Below are 22,973 nucleotides of genomic sequence, written 5' to 3' on the forward strand. Positions count from 1 at the left end.
GAAGGAAAGTTTGCTGCCTTCTCCCAGCCGTGGGCGATCCCCGGGGCCGGCGTGTTCATCCTGATCCGAGCGAGCCCCGCAGCCGGGCTTCCCTGAACTGCCAGCGGGTGACAAAACCCGGCGGCGGGAGCTGCCCAGATGGAGTCTGAAGTTCGCCGTTTCCAGAGGGAGGAGGAACGATCAAGTTTCTTTCACCAAAGTTGGCAGGAAGGGGGGAGGCTGGACGGGTCGCGTCGACCGGCCCATTAAGTGCATGAAGATTCAGCTTCCCTCGGCGGGTCATGGGCCCGGCTCGGTCAGTCGGGTCTGCGGGCAAAAGGGCCAAGTGGGCGACCGAGGATCCGCCCCAGCAGAGCGGAGAAGGCCTGTTCCTCCCTCAGAGCTGAACTCGACACATCTCCAAGTGTTCATCAGGAGCTTTAACGAAGAAAGATGCATTTGCGACCCACATGTAACAATTTCTTTTAACAGATTGTAGTGAATGCGCTTCCCAGAGCATCATGAAGGGCAGATTACAGGAGGTATGAAACAAGGGGGCTCCCTTGGCTATTTCTCCTCGCGATAGGAGGAGAGAGTAGGAATCTCGTTCATCATTTGGCCGTTTTGAAACACTTGTCAGAACTAGGAGCAATTTTCGTAGTCTACCGTGTTATATTCACAAAGTCAATAGGCCACTACCTAGTTATAGAGGGAAGGGTTGAGGGGCCCAAAGTTAATGGCCAGTTAGACCGTGGCCATACCCCCTCAGTTTCCTGTTTATAGTATCAGGTAACTGAGGGGCTATGGCACCAAAAAAAATCACGTTGAATGTGATTTGAAGTGACCCTATGTTCCTTCTGTGCTCTTCATTTGTCAGTGCAGCTGCTTCCTTTAGTGCAGTTGGTTCAATGGCTTGGACATTTCTCAAAGGCGGGTCCTCCATGTCCATTTCACTGACTAACAGATCGTTATTCCACACTGGCACTGTGGCACAGGTTGATCATCACTTTCGAGGCATGCAGTCCTATTCCAGCAGATGGTAACCTCACACCACTAACTCCCCAACCAAGTGTGCACACCAAGTGTCCAAAACTGCTGCAGGATTCTCTTCTTTTATACTTTTTCTTTGGCTTGGCTTCGCGGACGAAGATTTATGGAGGGGTATGTCCATGACTGCTGCAGGCTCGTTGGTGTCTGACAAGTCCGACGCGGGACAGGCAGGCACGGTTGCAGCGGTTGCAAGGGAAAATTAGTTGGTTGGGGTTGGGTGTTGGGTTTTTCCTCCTTTGTCTTTTGTCAATGAGGTGGGCTCTGCGGTCTTCTTCAAAGGAGGTTGCAGCCCGCTGAACTGTGAGGCGCCAAGATGCACGGTTGGAGGCTATATCAGCCCACTGGCGGTGGTCAATGTTACAGACACCAAGAGATTTCTTTAAGCAGTCCTTGTACCTCTTTGGTGCACCTCTGTCTCGGTGGCCAGTGGAGAGCTCGCCTTATAACACGATTTTGGGAAGGCGATGGTCCTCCATTCTGGAGACGTGACCCACCCAGTGCAGTTGGGTCTTCAGCAGCGTGGATTCGATGCTTACGGACTCTGCCAGCTCGAGTACTTCGATGTTGGTGATGAAGTCATTCCAATGAATGTTGAGGATGGAGCGGAGACAGCGCTGATGGAAGCGTTCTAGGAGCCGTAGGTGATGCCGGAAGAGGACCCATGATTCGGAGCTGAACAGGAGCGTGGGTATGACAATGGCTCTGTACACGCTGATCTTTGTGTGTTTCTTCCGGTGGTTGTTTTTCCAGACTCTTTTGTGTAGTCTTCCAAAGGTGCCATTTGCTTTGGCGAGTCTGTTGTCTATCTCATTGTCGATTCTTACATCAGATGAAATGGTGCAGCCGAGGTAGGTAAACTGGTTGACCGTTTTGAGATCTGTGTGCCCGATGCAGATGTGGGGGGGCTGGTAGTCATGGTGGGGAGCTGGCTGATGGAGGACCTCAGTTTTCTTCAGGCTGACTTCCAGGCCAAACATTTTGGCAGTTTCCGCAAAACAGGACGTCATGCGCTGGAGAGCTGGCTCTGAATGGGCAACTAAAGCGGCATCATCTCCAAAGAGTAGTTCACGGACAAGTTGCTCTTGTGTCTTGGTGTGAGCTTGCAGGCGCCTCAGATTGAAGAGACTGCCATCCGTGCGGTACCGGATGTAAACAGCGTCTTCATTGTTGAGGTCTTTCATGGCTTGGTTCAGCATCATGCTGAAGAAGATTGAAAAGAGGGTTGGTGCGAGAACACAGCCTTGCTTCACGCCATTGTTAATGGAGAAGGGTTCAGAGAGCTCATTGCTGTATCTGACCCGACCTTGTTGGTTTTCGTGCAGTTGGATAACCATGTTGAGGAACTTGGGGGGGCATCCGAGGCGCTCTAGTATTTGCCAAAGGTGATGTAGAGTCCTTTGTTTTGTTCTCTGCACTTTTCTTGGAGCTGTCTGAGGGCAAAGACCATGTCAGTAGTTCCTCTGTTTGCGCGAAAGCCACACTGTGATTCTGGGAGGGCATTTTCGGTGACACTAGGTATTAGTCTATTAAGGAGAATCCTCGCGAAGATTTTGCCTGCAATGGAGAGCAGCGTGATTCCCCTGTAGTTTGAGCAGTCTGATTCTCGCCTTTGTTTTTGTACAGGGTGATGATGATGGCATCACAAAGGTCCTGAGGCAGCTTTCCTTGGTCCCAGCAGAGCATGAAAAACTCATGCAGTGTGGTATGCAGAGCTTTGCTGCCAGCCTTCTAGACCTCTTGGGGGGATTTCATCCATACCTGCTGCTTTGCCACTTTTCAGTCTCTTCCCGGGTAAAGACCTCATCCAGCTCTAGATTCAAGGGTTGTTGAGGGAGCTGTAGCAGGGTGGATTCTTGGACTGAGTGGTTGGCACTGAAAAGGGATTGGAAGTGTTCTGACCATCGATTGAGGATGGAGATCTTGTCGCTGAGGAGGACTTCACCATCTGAGCTGTGCAGAGGGCTTTGGACTTGGGGTGAGGGGCCGTACACCGCCTTTAGTGTCTCATAAAAACCACTGAAGTCGTCAGTGTCGGCACTAAGCTGGGTTTGTTTGGCAAGGCTAGTCCACCACTCATTTTGGATCTCCCGGAGTTTGCGCTGAAGATGGCTGCATGCAAGACGGAAGCCTCATTTTTTTCTCTGGCCAGGAACGCTCTGCAAGGTGAGCCTGGTGGCCAGATCGCTTCTTTGCCAGCAGCTCCTGGATTTCCTGGTTGTTTTCGTCAAACCAGTCCTTGTTTTTCCTGGAGGAGAAACCAGTGGATTGCAGTATGGCCATTTTCAGCTGATCCCAGAGGGTTTCAGGAGACGTGTCCGTGAGGCAGTTTGCATCCTCGGGCTTTGCTTGGAGATATGCCTGGAGGTTTCCTCTCACTACGTCTGACTGCAAGTTTCTAACATTGAGCCTCTTTCTGGAGCCTCCACTGTTCTTGAACTTTGGCTTGAAGTGAAGGTTGAGCTTTCAGCGAACAAGCCGGTGGTCAGTGTGGCATTCCGCGCTGGGCATGACTCTGGTGTGGAGCACATCTCATTTATCTCTTCCTCGCACCAGAACCTAGTCCAGGAGGTATCAGTGTTTGGATCGGGGATGCATCCAGGTAGTCTTCAGGCTGTCTGTCTGCTGGAAAAGGGTGTTAGTAATGACAAGCCATTGTTCTGCGCAGAGTTCCAACAGGAGGCGCCCGTTGTCATTGCACTTGCCGACACCATGCTTGCCAAGGATTCCTGCCAGGTTTCTGAGTCTTTGCCGACGCGAGCGTTAAAGTCGCCAAGGATGACAACCTTGTCGGCTGTAGGGGTGCGTTGGATGAGGTTGCGCAGATCAGTGTAGAACTTGTCCTTTTCTGCTGGTTCCGCCTGGAGGGTTGGAGCATAGACACTGATGAGGGTGATGCGTCACTTGTTTTGAAGGGGGAGTCGCATGGACGTGATCCGGTCAGAGTGGCCTGTCGGGAGGTTTTCGAGTTTGGAGGCAATGGATTCTTGACCATGAAGCCAACACCAGATAGGTGTCGTTCAGTCTGAGGCTTGCCAGACCAGTAGAGTGTGTAGCCCACGGCGTGTTCTTGGAGGCTGCCTACATCTGCAAGGCGGACTTCGCTGAGAGCGGCTATGTCGATGTTGAGTCTGAGGAGTTCATGTGCGATGAGGGCAGACCGACGTTCAGGTCGATGGCTGTCAGCCTTGTCTAGCATGGTTCTGATATTCCAGCATGCTAGCTTGAGTTTGTGTGCATCTTTTGAGGGGGAGGATGTGGACCTGTCCTCAGGCCTGTGCAAAGGAGCTTTTAGGTGGAGTGCAGTGTGCTTAGTACTGGCCCCACCCTTTACACCCATGGTTCGTGTGCCGTGGCCAAGCAAGCTGGGACGTGGCAGCAAGGTCCTTGGGTCGTAGGTTTTATATCAGAGTGACCTTCTCCTATGCAGGTTGCTTAACTGGGCTGAAGAGGCCTGCCTCCCCATTTTAGGTTGAACCATTTCTGGAGATCTACGACCGTTGTCCACAGTTATGGAGCGGTGCGCCCTGGAATCGGCTTGCATGCGTTTACTCCTGCCGCGGCCGAGTAAAGGGGATGCAGCATTGGTTGAGGATCAGAAAGAAAAGTTCTAGTAGAAAAAATTTTTTTAAGACTGGAGAGAACTCTGCAATGGAGTTCACAGTTGTTAGTGTTTAGACTATTGGTTTTTGAGGTGTGTATTAAACTCTGAAATACACTAAACAGTTCTCATTGACTGCTCCCGGCCTGGGGCTTGGCTGCCAACGGTCGGGCTGTGCGGGCTGCCAGGGTTTGCCTGGTGACGGCGGCCTGTGTTCGGTGCTCGGGCATCGGTGCGGGCAGGCCGGTCTCGGCTGGCTGTCTCTCCCCGCGATGCGGCCGTTACCTCAGGCAGACTCAGGCAGGACCTCGGGCCCCCTCGGGCGGCAGCGGGTCCTCGGGCCTCCGGCGGTGGCAGCAACAGGACCTCGGGCCCCCCGGGCGGCAGCGGGTCCTCGGGCCTCCGGTGGCGGCAGCAACAGGACCTCGGGCCTTACTGGAACAACACAGTAAGAGAAAACTAATCAGTCTCACGATGGTCTAAATCCAGCTCCAACACTTTGTGAATTCTGCTTCACAATGATAGGAAGAAGCTGTTCTGATGTTGAACCAAAATCAGATTATTTTGTTCTGAATTAGAACCCAAAGAAGGTTAAATTTCGTTGGTGTATTTGCTCCCTCACTTTCTGAAGAGTGCATTGGATCCACTGACAATGTGAAGGAACGGGTCAGTGCACAAATTGCTGGAGAAACTCAGCAGGTCATGCAGCATCCAGAGAAACTCAAAGGTTCATCACCCAGGTGTCATTCGCCTTTGGCATTGATAGATAGAGTCTTAAATTAATCTTTTATTGGTAAAAGATGTGGTTTTCCTTGCAGGTAGAACACAGAATTCTGTTGGCACTGTGGTTAAGTGAAAAAGCACACAAATGCTGGAGAATCTCAGCAGGTCAAACAGTGCCTTTATGTAGCAAAGGTAAAGATACATCACCAACATTTCAGGCTTGAGCCCTTCATCAAGCCTTGATCACATGCTTCCAGATCTCAAAGTATGCTGGAGTGTCTGGGTGCTGAGGGTCTATGTCCAGCCTCTCAAGGAGGAGGAATCTCTTCATGGTCCTCAAAATTTTAAGATGTTTAAATTGTGGTGCAGCAAACAAACACAAAATTCGAGAAGACTGTATTACAGGATTGAATCAGCTTAAAGTTGAACACCAATGTGAACACCAGGTCTGTACAGCCTCTGGTTCCACGTCCGATTGATTTAGGAAGGGGCCTGCACGAGTCTTTATATAGGCCGGTGATTGACAGCCGTCATGGTGGAGACAGCCTCCCAGGTTGCCTTCCAGAAGGCGCAGTGGTTGCCCCCTGCGGCTGTAGTAGTGGTTGTATCACCACACATTCCAAATTACCTCATTGGCGATGATTCCAAATGATCTCAACAATCATGTCTCTGTCCATACCCCTGTACATTTTCAGTTCAGTAGTGAGAGACCTGTATCTCTATGTATCTTTGTGCACTAGCGTATTGATGGAGTGGGGGGGGGGGTCCACCTCAGAGGATGTCAAAATCGTAAAAAATGGAACCACAGAAAGTAAAGTACGAGGCTAGCGCAGAAACCACGCTAGTGGTTTTTTCATGCTTTTTTAGGGTCAGTTTTCTTACTTTGATTTGATCATAACTTTTATTAAATTTTTCAATTCTAAGACATAATGAAATATGGATTAATCTGTTTCAGTGATCTCGTGCTGTTGTATATTCAAAATGAGCAGACCAAGCAAGCAAAAGGTTCGTCAATATTCAATGTGTTCTCGAAGTTTGGGTTTATACCTGCTGTACACGATGAACGTGCATTTTTTTGCCTATTATGCTAACAGACTTTGACAAATTAATCAATGAAAGCAGGCCGTCTTGAAGCTCATTTCAGGATAAAACATCCTAACCATGTCAATTCAAAATTAGAATATTTTAAATCACTGAAAGAAAAGTTTGAAAATAGATCAAAAATCATGTTATTATTTGTTGTGCAAACTACAGCCCTGAATCGTACCCTTGAAGTTAGCTATGAAATTTCTTTGCTGATAGTAAAACATGGGAAGAATCATACGATTGAGGAGGAAGTGATTAAATCCACAATATCATTGATTCTCAAAACAGTTCTGCAAAAGGATGTCAAAGATATCCGAGTAATGCCATTGTGTTGTCCACTGAGAAAACTTTGTTGCCAAGTAAGTTTCCCCTGTTCTACACAAGATACTGCATTCTGTGATCAAGTGTATCAATGCCAAATGTGAACATCTGTTTAAGCAGTTTTGTGCCAATAAAAATGCTGAACATGTGAGAGATGGTTGTCAAAGGGAAACTGCTTCAAAAGGTTTATGGAACTGTTTGATCTCAGCAAGTTTTTGAAGGACAAACCTGAAATGAAGCTCTTGCTAACACCAGATGGCAAAGCTTATGTGAGTTACTTGAATGACATTTTTGAGAAACTAAGTACATTGAGCAAGCAACTTCAAGTAGCAAATATTACACTCGTTGATGCAAAAACAAAGATATTTGGATTCATGTCACTTCTGGAATTATGCCAAAGGAATATTTCTGCAAGAAATTTCAGTCAATTCTATTGGTTGAATAAGTGTGAGGTAACCAATGCTGTTACAAACGTCATTGTTGACCATTTGAAAATGTTGGTTACTGACTTCAGTGATAGATTTTGTGATTTAAAGGCAATGGATTTTCCCTCTTGGTTAACTCAGCCATTGCTGGTGGACTTATCTGAAGTTCCAGTGCAATACCAAGAGGAATTATCTGAGTTGCAACATGATAAATCTGTGAAATCTCTGTTCAAAGTGAAAGCAAACATGGTGTGGCTGTCTAAAGAGATTGAAAAGAAATACCCAAACTCGACTTCTTTAGCAAGGGAACTATTGATATATTTTTCATCGTCTTATTTAGTAGAATGTGGCTTCAGTGCTGTTAATGATTTGCTGCAAGCTGAGAGGAACCAACTGGAAATTACAAAACATGGTGATTTAAAGTTGAAACTAACAAAATTAGTCCCTCGAATCAAAGAAATCTAAAGGGGCAAGGTTCCCACTGAAGTGACAACAATTGTTGAATGTCTGTTTGAGATGGTTGACAAATTGAAGTAGTTGTTGAATATATAATGTGTTCCAGTGTATTCCGGCTTTAATTGCACTGAAACACACTTGCAATAAATGATTAATTAAAACTTCTTTTGAATATATAACTTTTTTCCGCTAATGGTGGGATGTACACATGACAATTAATATAACTATTCTTTTTAAAATTGAGTAGTGATGCATGAACCTGTATGTTTCAGATCAATTGCTTTGAATGACTATTGATCAGTTCCAGGATATTATCATTTTCTATTTCACAAATATATAGCTGTACTCACTGAATTGGCCATGTTTACAAAGGAGTTTTTGTTGCCTTGTTGACAGTTTTGGCAAATACTGTATTTTCTTACCGATGACAAAAGCACTGTCCATAATAAGTCAGTAAACAATGTTCCTTGCAAATGTCTTTCATGTGCTGTTCAGTACGAAATTTAACTGAAGTCGCTTTGCTCAAAGTAGCAGGTATTACGAGCAACCCCTGCCTCTCCCATGATGCAACCATATTCCTGATAATATCAGAATTTTCATGGCAGCTAGAAAAAAAATCATATGAAATGGAGTTTGAATTGAATTTAGTGTATGGTTGTGCTGAGGTAGAATAATTGCCTATCTTTACATACTTTTGGGAGTGAAGAATTTTCAGCATGAAGGTATTCGCCATAATCTGAACATTTTTCTTCCCTTCCTCCTTTGCACTAATAAATCTAGTGCAACCAACATAAGAAAATGACTGATCCTACTCACTCCTTCATAATGGGACTATTAGTTATCTCCCAGTTTCCTGAGGTTCAAGAATCTGCAAGAATAATGCACTTGCAATACACAAAAGTGCTGGAGAAAATAATGCAGCATCCAATAAAGCACCTGGTTTGTAAGAGGTTTTGGTAAACTTTGAGCATTGCATGCCACCATTTGCTGGTCCAGCACCTACCTTGGCCATAAACCAACGAACATCAGGTTAATATTGCCTGTGCACCAAAATCATTTTAACAAACATATTTGATGTGCTGCCTTTATCTGCTCAAACAAGCCTGGGTCAATTACATATGATAATCCTACCATTCATTTATGGGGATTATCCAATGTGGCTCCTCACCATCACTGTGATTTTTCAGCGTGCAGAAGACTTCTAATTTAGAGTATCATCGGAACATAAAGATAGAACAGAAATCTTCAGCACAGTGCAGGGCCTTTGGCCCATCACATTGTTCCACCCTAAAAACTTACTCTAGCAACTGCCTAGAATTTCCCTACTGCATAACCCTCCTTTATTCAGTTCCACGTACCCATCTAATAGGTACATACGGGACATTTTCAAACTGCATTTAGCTTAAGATGTAGATTTATTTCCCATACAATTCCAGCTAATGTATACTGGAGGCAGTTGTCCAGAGTTTCTGTTAAGTGTTGTGCCAGTTTTTTTATTTGATATTAATACTGACTTTCAGAAACTTAGTTTGCAGTTAATAGCTTGAGTCACTAAATTGAGAAGAGCGTTCCTTCATTATCTGAAGACAATATAAGCACAAGCAATGGCAACATTATAACTTGGTGATGCAAGCAGATAAAGCTTTCGGAACAATGAATGTTTCTGGTCAATAGCTTCGATCTGTTCCTAAACCTGCATGTTGAGTGGCAGAAGTAAACTGCTGTTGTCATTAGGTGTATTACCATCGACATAGCAACTGAGTTGATTTCAAAGGAGTGGGGCAGAAATATATTAAAATTGTTAAGTCTATTATGAAGGTTTATTTTTCAATTGCCCTTCCTCTTCACAGAACAATCTTTAGTCTCTGCACCTGTATCTATTGCATATTCATTGTGTCTGCTTCTTCCAGATATTTTGACTTCTGTGTCTTTGTTAATTAAGATTCTGAAAGGGGAAATATGGCAGCACCAATGAAGCTCCTTTTGAAGTATATAAAATCTGCAAATCAGAACATTACAATGGGGGGAAAAAGAATTCTTGTCAGAATACTTCTGATAGCAAAGACATAGTAATTAGTTAATAAATAATTTCCAGGATAAAATAGCAAACTGCAATACATCAAATTTGGTGATGTCATCATTTTGTTTTCCCTCTTTGGTAGAGAACACAATATGTCTGAATATGAAGATGACCCAGCAGTGTTTTCTAGCGACACCTTGCCCTCTGACCTTCGTTTCATGGCAACAGTTGGCAATGGATACATTGGCACGAGAATATATGCCAACGTAATGCACATTAATGGGGTATATAATGGTGAAAGAGAAGACTGCTGTCGGGCAGATGTACCATCTACTGTTAATGTCAGACTGATTATAACTGATGATAGCACTGCAAAGAAAACTTTCACCTTAAACACCAGGACAGGTATGTAGTTTAACTGGTTTAAAATCGGCATACTATTTCTCAGTATTTTGTTGAAGATGATGCTTTTCCATTTGACAGAATAGGATGTTCATTGTTGGGTTGATGTATCATTTTTCAGATTTTGTTTTGTATTAAGGTGGGGAAAATGTGCACTGAAAAATTGAATAGTTTCCAATTTCACCCTCAGTGAAGCAAGAACAACCAAATTCAGATCAATTGCAAAGTGGTTAGATCCAGAGTGACGCACCCTCTACAATGTTTTACCTCACATAATGTGACATTTTTAATTAGTGCACCAGCAAATTTATGATATTTAAAAATTATCAAAATAAAATTCTGTCACTTATTCATCATCAATGAGTTGAAAATCTAAGTCTTGTATATGCAGATGAATATGATTGTATAAAAATGACCACTTTTTATATATAGAGTTAAACAGGAAAGTCTGAAGATGCAATACATAAAAGTGCTGGAGAAACTCAGCAGGTCATGCAGGCATCTATAGGAAACAAAGGGATATAACCAACGTTTGGGCCTGAACCCTTCATCAAAGTATGAGTCAAAAGCAGGCAGGCGCCGGAATAAATAGATGGGGGGAGGAGAGGAGAGGAAGGAAGAAGTGTACATGCCAACAGGCAAGAGGTCATAGATGGACATGGGTGGGAGGGCAGGAGCAAAACCTGAGAAGTGAAAGGGGAGGGTGTAGCTCTCAATTTAGAGGGAAGGGAGTGGGGAGCTAGAGGAAAGGAGAGAGGGATAGGGAAAGAGAGAGATGGGGAGGGGAAACAATAGAAACTGGAGAAGTTGATGTTAAGGGCATCTGGTTGGAGAATGCCTAGACAAAATATTGGGTGGTGTTCCTCCAATTTGCAGGTGGCATTGAACGTGTGTGCAGATAAAAATAACAAGGCACAACATATTCCCTGAAGAAGAAGCACAAGGTTCTAATGGCTAGAAAAGAATATGGAATCCTGGGATTCATAAATAGAAACAAAGCATGCAAAAACAGGGCAGATATTTTGAGCTGTTTAAAGCATTGGTAAATTTGTTAACTATTCTGATCATTTAACTTGTGAAAGGAGCATTCTTTAAAAAAAAGGATGTGTGGTTGACCTTGGAATAAAGAAGGCGAGGGGAGATTTGTTAGTTACATACATGATTAGTTTAGACAAAGTAAATGAAAGGATGAAATTCATATTAGTGTCTGGTTCAAGGAGCATCAATTTAAAATGTTGGGCAAAAGGCACAAAGGGATTATGACTAAAATCTGTTTCAAGAGAAGTGATGGTCTCCCATTCACTGCCTGAAAAATTGGTATAAATAATATCAATTGGTAACTTTAAAAAGTAATCGGAAAATATAGAATAACATTTAAAATTTAACAATGAAAGAGCTTGGGATTGGCATTTGTGGAATTTCTGTGCTTTAGCTGGCAATGATTCAGTGACTGACTGCCTTTCTTTTTGGGGCAGCACAGTTAGTGGGGCGGTTAGTGCAACGCTGTTACAGCGCCAGCGATCAGGACTGTCTGTAAGGAGCGTGTACATTCTCCTGTGTCTGCGTGGGTTTCCTCCAGGTGCTCTGTTTTCCTCCCACTGTTCAAAATGTAGGTGAATTAGGTGTAATTGGGCCAAAAGGGCCTGTTACCGTTGTGTATGTCTAATTTTTAAAAATTTAAACAATTCAATGATTCTATGACTGAAATGGTTTGGATGAATTGGCCTCATGATGCTACTTCCCTTTTGTTTTCCACATTTCTTTATTCACGGTCATCAGATTCACTCTTGTATCATGTGTGAATTCTTTCATAGCCTTGGGAGGCTAGCTTGAGTAATCCAGGAGAGAAAGCATGATTTTTTTTTGTTCAACACGTGCTTCTTAAGAGATTAAATGTTTTTTCTGCCATGGCTTCATTAAAGGAGAACTTTAGGAATGGTGATTCGTTTCCAACATTCCTTTCTCTCTGATGTTTAATGGTTTATTCTTTCCTTTTTCCAGGAACATTTTATACTACTATAGAGACCAAAGATTTTAAGGTGACCCAGCAGATATTTGCCCATCGCAATCGGGTCCATCTCATGGTTCTCACCATAACTTTAGAAGGGAAGACTATTTCCAAGGACCAGTTCACAGTGGAGATAAATTCATTGTTTGTTCCTCACAGCCAGAACATTAACTTTGTGAAAGGACCAGACTTTATTGGAGCAATGTAAGTGTCAGACAATGATTCTTTGTGGAATATCTTGAATTAGGGGGGCAGCATTGCACATGCAGTAAAAGCTCAAATATCAAGCACAAGGCAGACTTGATCTGAGCCATTTCTTCCAATGATTTACAACTCCTTAGCAGTCATGATCTTGGAGCAGATTACACATAAAACACAGGTAACAGCTTGCTTTTTTTGGATCAAAATAGAACGCAAAGTGTTCAGGGACTCAGGAAGTGGCATCGAGATCATGTGGACACTTTGTCTTGCAGCCCCTTTAACTTCTGGAATAAGTGTTTCTCCATGGATATACCTACATTACAAAGAAAATTGATAAAGAGAGTGAAACATGAAAGTCTGCTGTGATTATAGTTAAAAAAAACACAAAAATGCAGTATCTTGTTTCTGCAAATTTGAGGATTATATCGAATCTGAACTAGGAGGAGTCCAAATACTTTTATCCTTGAAGATCATCTTCAAAGTCTTTGCCATTTTTCTTTTCAACTTCTCAGAATTTATTACACTGTCTATAATTTCTGTACCCTTAAAATATTTGCATCCTCGACTTCTTTATCCAGTTCAGTCCATGCTTCTAAATTGTTAAAACTTCCTTTTTCCCCTGGGTTTGTGAGGGTACATTCTTTCCTTTGTTAACTCTTTTTGCAATAGTTGATTTCTGCCCCCCCTCTAACATATGGTCTGGCTCTGACCCTGCAGTTAATGGAGAATAATAAACTGCTTTGCAAGGTCACAAGATACTGGACAGTACAACATGATGGACGGTAAAGTGCAGGATACGTGGTCTTTTACTGTGGTACTGTGGATATTGCCTTGCCTGCTGACTATTTCCAAAGTTTTGTTCTTTTACCGTCATACTATTGAATCAATATTTCCTTTTTACCTCTCTATTTTGCCATTCCTATATTGTCATGTAACAATACAAAAAATGGGATGTACATGAAACTTTTGCCTGCCATAAAGGCAAACAAAGAGTCATCATGAATATTGTCTGTCACTGCCTATCAGAAAGAGAAAGAATAGCAAATGAGAGTCCCTTCAAAGATGCTGAGTGTCTGTACATTCATCTTCAGTGCTCCTGTAGCCTCTGTCGTCTCACAGACTCCTGTTCAATTGTTCTAGGTCCAAACTTCCGATACAATCAGGATGCTGTTAGCGCCCGAGGCCCTAAGTGAGCCCTTCTTGCCCTCAGCCCTCTCTCAAATGCCAGTTCCAATACCTCATTCCCATAAGCAAGTCTCTAGTGGCCCACAGACTGGTGTGAGTCCTTCAGCAGCAAGTACCTAGGAGCCTGCAGCCTCTGTGAGACCCGCATTGAGTGCTGTGGGCACCTTCCCTGTAGATTTATCTCTCAGACTACTTCACAGTCGGGTTAGGGAGAGGGGTGGTGGGGGGGGTTCTCCCCATTCTGGTTTCCTGCACTAGTCCACTGCTCCCCTGGGGTCTGCACCTACCTCGTGGTCCGCTGCCCAGCACAAGTGTTGCCAATTTGGGCACAGACCTCTGTGGTTACAGGATGCTAAAAAAAATTGTTGGCTCCTGTAACAGGCTGTTTAAAGCCTGTACGAAGCCGTTGTCATCATGACTGGGCAGGATGCCGTGGAGCAGTGCTGTTGCTGATACAGGCACTCAAAACGGCACTGTCAATCCTCCTGTAGCTCATTCAAGTGTCTACTGTGTGTGAGTGGACTGTAGGGGCCTTGCTATGTTGTTCACTCTGGAGTATTTTCCAGCCGAGTATTTTTTCTCATTATATAAATCATGAGACAGAAAATTGTGGTAGAAATTGGAGCTGAGCCTAATAGTAGTTCTCCCTAATGTCTATGTATTTTTCATTGAAAGTTGTAGAATAAACTATACCAGTTTTTTTTAACTTGGTGAGACCATAATTTGACATTAAACATTTTATCTGACATTTATCTAATTACACACTAATGTAGCAAAATATTATATTTGAAAATGCCAAATAATTATGCAAAGTAAATACAAAATACAGAAGGCTATGTATTTATGTATTTAATCCCAGGTATGAACATAACTTCCTCCAGTGTTCCTATTTTAATCGTATCTATTGCAAGGATAAATATTTACTTGGAATTAGTTTTCATAAATTGTCAGTATAAATTCTGTGCCTCTTTCTATTTCTGTATGCCATAATTCTGTCTAACAAATATTATTAATGAAATAATCAAATAAGATTTTTTTTTAATGGTGGATATATCAATATAGTATCTTACCTGGTGTTTTTTTTTAATATTCCCAAATCTTGATGAAATATCACATTTTTAGTCAGGTCTTATTTGTCTCTTCAACCTAAGATATACCCAACCCAGATGAGTGACTTGTTTACTTTAAAGTATTCTTAAAAACATAAAAATGCTGGAGAAACTCAGCAGGTCTTGCAGCGTCCAATAGAGGTAAAGGTGCATGACCAATATTTCAGGCCTCTGCATTTTTGTTTTTTTTACTATAATCACAGCAGACTTTCATGTTTCACTCTCTTTATCAATTTTCTTTGTAATGTAGGTATATCCATGGAGAAACACTTATTCCAGAAGTCAAAGGGGCTGCAAGACAAAGTGTCCACATGATCTCGATGCCACTTCCTGAGTCCCTGACCCTGCTACCTAATGAGCAGAGTAGGTCATGGACATTCCTGACTGCTGTTGCCAACACAGAAGAGCAAGCTAAAGAGTGCTTTGTTGAAGGACAGACCCTGGTCCAATCAAATCAACTTTTCTCATCACATGTATTAGCATGGGCTGCAGTGTGGAAGCAGAGCTGCATCAGTGTGAGAGGCTGCAGGAGGCTAAATCAATCCCTACATGGGTGTCTATATTATATTCTTAGTGCTCTCCCCCCGGTGGAACCCACAAACTTTCAGTACATTGGACTAAGTCCTGGGGGTCTTTCCAATGGAGGTAATGGAGAAGACTACTTTGGTCACATCTTCTGGGATCAGGTAGGAGATTTTGGATAAGAATAGCCAGCTCATTTGAAAAAACATTTGAAGATACATGACATGAGTTTTTTTTCTTACTCCAGTGGTTGAGCAATGCTGGATCAGGGTAACCTCAGTTTTTTGATATAGTTACCATTGCTGTTGTGGGAATTTACATTGGCAGTGAGATAGCTATAAAATGGCAGAGGCAAGGCAAAGCATTTGATATGGAACACCATGGCTTTACTCTGGGTGGTTGCAATTTAAGTCTTTCTTAAGATATTTAAAGTTTTTTACCAAGGTAATATGAAAGGCTACAGTTTCGAAAACATATTGGTAAAAGAAAATCATTTGATTTACGACTGAAATTGGTCCAGAGATAATGTTTATGCCTGAGTCAGATTTGGGTTACAGAAAATGGGCACGTTCTCCAGACTGACCCCTTACTGATGTTCTAATGGAGTTTGGTTACTGTGGGATTGCTGACAAATGGCATGTTAATTTGATCCAGCAGGTTCCATTTGAAGAAGATCAGGGAAATTCACCTGATGTTCGGGTAGCCATTAACCCAAAGCCAACATCATCAAATAAGACATTGATCTCTTTGCTGTCTGTTGGATTTACATGGGGTCAGATTGTTTAATTTGCCTGAAAACAACAGTGTTTAACTTGAAAGGTCCCCCACAGCAATCCAACATTTGGGATTGCTTGAATCTAACCATCCATATGGCCTGATTGTGGACCTTTGAAAGTGTTGTGGATTTGGAAATTGCAGCTGGAAAGGTTAAGTGAATTAAATACATTTTCAATGGGAAACTAGTTTCAGCAGTAATGGCGACCATGAAAATACCAGATTGTGACAAGACCTTTCTGCTTCATTTAGGGTCGAAAAGAAAGAAAATTACACCATCCTTCCCCTGTATGATTTCAGGCTCACCAGTGGAGTTGACCCTTATCTATCCTCTGTAATGCTCTGGCAAACCATTCATGTCAAGGGCAATCAGGAGTGGATGATGAGTGATGTTTTGTTAGCAACATCCAAATCCCATCCATGAAAGAACTGGAAATAATTTTGGAAGTGCATCTACATTCCTTCGTCAACACTTAACCCTTATCGTAAAAGTCCAGACAGGACTAAAAGTCGCTTTTATAAAAAGATTGTAAAAGTTACATCTGCTCCTTGCCTTCTACTCCTGGGATTGGCATTAAGTGCTGGCCTTGCTAACAGTATCCACATTCCGTGAATGACTCGGGCATGACAAACAGAAAAGCTGCTAATGCTGGGAAATCTGAAGTAAACACTCTGTAGATTTAGGCTATGCACGTGCTCTTGACCTGCTGAGTGGTTAAAAAAAAAATTTCCAATCAGCCTTGTGCCTTGTAGCCACTGTAGGATAACACTGATATTCATCCTTTTTAAAATCTTTACACAGTAGCAGAAAAGGAGTTCATAATAAAAATACTACATTCTTTATTCTTACAATATTTTGTTTAGATAAGATCCACTAATTAGTCCACAAAATGCATGACTGTACACTTTCCGGCATTATATTTCATGCAGTATCATTGAATTGCAGAGACAATATGTGCTGACAATACAGATTGAACTTTCCTGAAGTAATTTGTTCTCACTTCATGTATCCCATCGACTCTTTTGTGTTGCTCTCCTCTAAGGTGAAAAGCAAGGGAAGAGCTACCAACAAGATGTCCTGAATTGAAGGTAATCAGCACTGAATGGCTGGTACGATAGTCCTCAAAAGTCATACACTCTTAACACATAGTTCTCAAAAGTAGATTCACATTCATAGAAATCGCATACCTCTAAGGAGTCAAATACTTCACTGAATTCTGACCACCATCAAATAAGCATTGATTGGGGCTCAGATCTCAGGCTCAGTAACAAGTCATATGATACATTAAACTCCTGTGAAAGCCAGTTGTTCAATCCTAAACTGACTGTCCATCCTGAAATGTTAGCTCTGTTTTCCCTTCTACGGATTCTGGCTGACCTGCTGAGTATTTCCCAGATTTTCTTCTTTCGTTTCAGATTGCAGATCCAAAAATGTATGGGCTTTGCAGGTTATTTGGTGGCATGGCCTCGTGGGCCAGAAGGGCCTGTCGCCATGCTGTATTTCTGAAGATTAAAAAAAATTAAAAATCAGTATCTGATCATTATTTTGTTTTTTTTAAATGACTGTCAGTTTGTGATTGATGCTCTTCTTTTATTTAAATTATTTAAAGATTTATGCTGCCAAATACAAGCCGCCAAGACCTCATTAAATGCTTTACATTGCTTGTTTCAGGAGATATGGCTGTACCCTGTTGTGCTTGCGTTCTATCCAGAACTAGCTGGAATCCTTCTGAAGAACCGAATTCGAACGTTGCCTGCTTCTAAGATCATTGCAGTGCAACAAGGATACTTGGTAAGGGAATGCTAGACCACTGGCACTGAGGACTTGCTGCCTTCTACCTACATTCATTTGTAAAATATTTTATCTTGCCCAATTATACAGGTGAAGCTTTTCTTTCTTGGGCAGTAAAGCTGTTGTATTTTTCCTTGCAACCACAGATGTTGCCTGATGTGCTGCGTTCCGCCATCAGTTAGTTTTTTGTTTCAAATTAGTCTCTGTGCCTCCAAACACCTGATGATAATGAAAATAAAAGAAAGAAAATAGCATAGTGTTGAATAATTTACTGTTACAAGATCAAACCAGCAACCACAAAGAAGGCATATCACACAGGGGTAAAGATGAACAATTACTTTATTAACAAAAAATTCACCTTCAAACTTTAATTCAAGACCCCCCTTTTATAACAATGCCCACTGGTTACTATGCAAATTTCTATAACAGTGTAAAACTAATAAATTCCCCAGCCTAAGAGGTGGTCGCAGCAGGGTCAGTTTTGTCATTTAAGAGAAGGTTGGTTAAGAGCATGGATGTGAGGGGGTTGGTGGGTTATGGACAGAGAAACAGGTAGGTGGGACTAGAGGAGATCACTTAAATCAATGCGGACTAGAGGGGCTGAGATGGCCTGTTTCCGTACTGTAATTGTTTTCTGGTTAAACGAGACTCTTGGAGTTTGCCAAGGTGGAATAATGGAAGAATTCAGCCACTGAAGTTGGAATTCGAGGGCCAAACCCATCGGGACCATTGCCTGAAGAGGGCGCACAAAATCAGTGAACCGGTGCGGACTCGAAAGGCCAACATGGCCTGTTTCCGCTGCGTAAAATGGTTATATGGTTAACTCACTTGGGAGGTAACATTTACCTGGTGTATTCCCTTCATTGCTTTAAGCATTGAAGTTGCCAATGTGGATTTTTGACGAATGGATTTTGCTATCCACCTGATTTTTTTCTCATCCTTCAACCAGTGTGTTGTGCTTCTGAGAACCGATCCAGAGATATCTCCCTGATAAACAATTGCCCAGGGAACAGATTTAAAAAAAAAATAAGTTCAGATATTTTCTCCAAATGTGGTTCCCTTCCACTACCATAATATTTAATTCAATGAGGATCAGAGAGATAATGGACTGAGAAGATGGGTAACAGGATAGCTTTTGCATGCACTTTTAGCAAGAAACAGAGTAGAGTTCATCCCACATTATTTCCAAAGGACAAGTATCTATTTAAGCCTAGTTTTGACATATAGAACCATAGAACACTATAGCACAGAAACAAGCTCCTTCTGCCCTTCTAGTCTGTGCTGAACCATTTTTTTTTTGCCTTGTCCTACTGACCTGCACCCAGTCCATAGCCCTCCATACCCCTTCCATCCATGTACCTGTCCAAATTCTTCTTAAATATTAAAATTGAGCCTCCACTCATCACCTCAGCACACACTCCCACCACTCTCTGTGTGAAGAAGTTCCTCCTCATGTTCTCCCTCAACTTTTCCCCTTTTGCTCTTAACCCATGTCCTCAAGTTAGTATCTCACCTACACTCAGTGGAAAAAACCTATCTACATTTACTCTGTCTATCCCCCTCATAATTTTAAATACCTCTATCAAATCTCCCTTCATTTTTCTATGCTCCAGGGAATAAAATCCTAACCGGTTTAACCTTTCCCTGTAACTCAGTTCCTGAAGTCCAGGCAACATCCAAGTAAATCTTCTTGTACTCTTTCTATGTTATTGATATCTTTCCTGTAGTTAGTTGACCAAAATGGAACATAATACTCCAAATTTGGCTTCATCAATGTCTTATACAACTTTACCATAACATCCCAACACTGATACCCAATACTTTGATTTATGAAGGCCAATATGCCAAAAGCTCTCTTTACAACCCAATTCCCCATGTGTTGCCACTTTCAGGGAATTATGTGTCTGTATTCTCAGATCCTTCGGTCCTACTGCACTCCTCAGTGCCCTACCATTGACCGTGTATGTCCTTTCTTGGCTTGTCCTTCCAAAATGAAGCACCTCACACTTGTCTGCATTAAATTCCATCTGCCATTTTTCCTCTTATTTTTCCACCTGGTCTAGATCCCTCTGGAAGCTTTGAAACCTTCGCTGTCCACAACGCCTCCTTTGATTAAATAAAATTGCACTTTGCAAAATAATTCGTTTACAAGCACAGAGCACACCAAATTTTGAATAGGCTTCCTTCTTTTTACTCAAGTCATGTAATAAGGTTGAAACAGAAATAAACAGTTAAATTAAGTAAAATAAAAATAAAAATGAGCCCTTGTATTTGTGGTGTGGACATAATGTATTACTTTTACTTATCAGGGAAGTATAAATGGGTTCCAAGACAGATTTCTTTATGGCCAGGAATGATTTATTCCCTTAAATATTTTGGAAAACAATACTGAAACATTTTGGATATTTTATTTGGTTGATGTAATTATATAGATTCAGAATTAGGAGTATTTTAACCTCACCTCAATTATTTTTTTCACTGGCAGTATAGATATCTTTAAAGTTAAATAAAAACTGAAGGAAATTAAATATTTCTTCTTATGTAAGGGTGCCAAATATCCATGGGAAAGTGCTGTGACTGGATTTGAGGTCTGCAATGAAGATATTTATGGGTTGAGAGAAATTCACATAAACAATGATATCTCATTTGCATTTCAACAATATTTTTATCTCACCCAGGTGAGTACATTTTAAATTAACAGATAATCATGTTTTATTGTTATGTCACTCGGGAACAGTTGGATAAGGACTATTATCAGATCTGTAAACAGGATACAAAATGATCTTGTCAGATACTGTATAATCCGTCAGATATTTCTGGATCTGACTTATTTCTTGTTATGTGTAGTTAGCTCTAAATTTTTATTCTGCTCATAAACTGTTAATGTATCGTCTGACTTGCTCTTCCTGTTCATTACATTCATAATGTGACATCAAGACTCGTTGCATAATATCTTCACTCATCGCTTCCCAGCATCTGAAAATGGTTGAACTCACTAACTTCCCATTATTTAAAGATCTTTTTATTCCTGTCCTGTTGGATCCAAGTTCTTTACCTTGGCTTTTAACTTTAAAGAATTTTTTTTTTTAGCTTTTCTTTTTTTTTCTCCTGTGGTAGAAAATATAAAAATAGGAAATAGTTCACACTTTTGAAATCCTGTGCACCTGGGTAAGGACAAATGGGTGCAGAATTTCTCCAGTACATCAATCAGCTGGTTGTGCCTGCCACTTCCATACTCAAACTGCCCTTACCTGCCTTATCTCCCAACTAATGCTTGGGAAGGTCTTTTTATTCTGACATTAAAAATACCTGTACAAAACATGATAAGTTAAAGCACTTGAAAAATATTATAGTAATTAAATATAAATACAAATACAATTACATACATGTATATTAGTTGTGGAAGAAAGACCATGAATGTAGATTTGCAAGATGCGATAATGGTTTTACGTTTGTTGCTGGGCAACCTTTGTTCAGTTAGTAAGTTTCTACCAGGCTGGAGTTTCCTAATTAAGGTGGAAGAACAATGGCCGACGAAAGGGGAACCTAATTGCGTGATTGGTTCACTTAAGGATACAATTTGCAGATGAATAGTGTGCAGCTTAATGTTGATAGGGTCATGCTTGTCACATGGGAGAAGACTGTTTATTTCAGTGGTCAAGTCAGATTGTGGTGGGGTATACAAACCGATGCAATTGTGGGGGTGATGAACCTCCCACAGGCCTGTGTAATGAGTAAAAGGATTTGGCTGAAAAAAAGTCTGTCTGGTTCCTTCATTCCTCAGGAGAGTAAATTGTTGATTCGGATCTCACCCCAGAACTTGGATAGAGGATAGACATCATCGTTCTTCTTGATGTTCCTGGCCTGTCTTCTGGGTTGTTGCAGGTGATGACGTCACAACCATGCGACAAAGCTGTCCTGCGTTCTTGAAGGCACAGTCCTCCATAATCTGCCCCTACTTGATTAACATAAGCATCTTCATTGCAAAAATGTGAAAGAATATTTCAATATCATCAAATGAGGGCTTATAACTGTTGGAAAGGTCCTGATTTATTTGCTTCCATACTGGATATATATGCAGGACTAAATTCTCCTCTCCGGCCAGGGCAGAGACCTTTGTCCATGTTCTCCACAGGTAAATCACTTGGCCTGGAACACATGCCCTGTGTGCTCAGCAGGGGCTACTGGTCCTTTGTTCAGAAGGCTGCAACTCACTGGCATGCTTTAACAATTCTCATTTCGTCAGCCCAAACCTGCGACCAATTCCACGAACCCCTTAAACTCAAAAATCACTCTTTTTACTTTTCTTGTACTTTTCTCCCTTTTCTATTTCACCCGTTCACTTCTCTTTTTTTATATTTTTTTTAGGTTAATTCAGTGGCGGGCGAGAAAGGAGAACATCTCCTTTCTCATAGTATCAATGCATCCCATGGTTCACCTCTTTTCTAAGGCTGTTTCAGTGGTGGGCACAGCCAAAAACTCAACCCTTGGGTACATCCAGTGAGGGCTCAGCCCACAGATGGCAGTCTACAGCTGACGGTATGGCAGGCACAGCACATGAAGTGGCAGCCTAAGCTCGCAATATGGCAGGCACAGCCCACAAATGATGTGGCAGCCTACAACTGACAGTGTGATGGGTGCAGCTCACAATGGTAACCTACCGCTCACTATTCAGCCTAGTGGCGGCCTTCAGCTCACGATTCTTAAAACTCTTCCCTTCTCTTAATCTCTCATTCTTCACTTACTTCACATCTCATGTTATCCAATTTTTTATACTTAAAATCCCTTACATTTTAACATATGGCTCTTAGCCATTCATTCCTCTCCTTACATGGAGCCTTCTTCACAGACTTCTATGAAAAAGGTGTCTGCTTACCTTATCCTAAATTGGCCAGTTATCTACTGGTAGAACCCTGCAGTCTCGCCAAGATACTGGACTCACCAGTATTTATGGAGTATCAGGTTCTGGGGTGAGATCTGAATCAACAATTTACTCTCCTGGGGAATGAAGGACTTGGACTTTACTTTATCCAATTCCCTTTATTCTTTACACAGGCCCGTGGGAGGTCCATCACCCCCCGTAGGGGATCCAGGAGCTCTCTCAACATACAATTGCATCGGTTTGTAAACCCCGCCACAATCTGACTTGACCAATGAAAAAAAAATCTTCTCCCACGTGACAAGCATTACCCTATCAACAGTAACCTACACACTATTCATCTGCAAATTGCATCAATATGTCAACCAATCACGCAACCAGGTTCCCCTTTCATTGGGCATTATTCTTGCACCTGAATTAGGAAACTTCAGGCTGGTAGAAAT

At 42.0% G+C, this 22,973-nt stretch overlaps 1 protein-coding gene and 1 long non-coding RNA gene across 16 annotated transcripts in view; one reads left to right on the forward strand and one right to left on the reverse strand.

Moving 5' to 3' along the window:
* Nucleotides 1-22,973, forward strand: part of pgghg (protein-glucosylgalactosylhydroxylysine glucosidase) — a 52,605-nt gene that overhangs the window by 11,125 nt on the left and 18,507 nt on the right. For 7 of the 11 annotated variants that reach the window (XM_069901814.1, XM_069901868.1, XM_069901877.1 and 4 more), the window contains exons 2-6: nt 9,801-10,063; nt 12,062-12,272; nt 14,814-15,249; nt 17,532-17,651; nt 20,198-20,329. In XM_069901814.1, the coding sequence (XP_069757915.1) occupies nt 9,801-10,063; nt 12,062-12,272; nt 14,814-15,249; nt 17,532-17,651; nt 20,198-20,329 (1,162 nt within the window). Of the gene's footprint in view, nt 1-89; nt 522-2,718; nt 2,821-6,305; nt 6,356-6,652; nt 6,796-9,800; nt 10,064-12,061; nt 12,273-14,813; nt 15,250-17,531; nt 17,652-20,197; nt 20,330-22,973 lie in introns of those variants that run through there. The other 4 variants (XM_069901821.1, XM_069901837.1, XM_069901829.1 and 1 more) reach the window with 4 other exon arrangements.
* On the reverse strand, nt 16,696-22,918 carry LOC138744968 (uncharacterized). Of its 5 annotated transcripts, none has more exons than XR_011345901.1 (4): nt 21,038-22,918; nt 18,498-18,638; nt 17,703-17,870; nt 16,696-17,362 (listed from the first exon to the last, which is right to left on the reverse strand). It is a non-coding gene; the product is annotated as an uncharacterized lncRNA (long non-coding RNA). The 5 variants fall into 5 exon arrangements; XR_011345899.1 differs by having other exon boundaries at nt 17,547-17,870; XR_011345898.1 differs by lacking the exon at nt 16,696-17,362 and adding an exon at nt 20,113-20,241 and having other exon boundaries at nt 17,370-17,870.

Source organism: Narcine bancroftii, chromosome 1, assembly GCF_036971445.1.
Source record: "Narcine bancroftii isolate sNarBan1 chromosome 1, sNarBan1.hap1, whole genome shotgun sequence".
NCBI lineage: Eukaryota > Metazoa > Chordata > Chondrichthyes > Torpediniformes > Narcinidae > Narcine > Narcine bancroftii.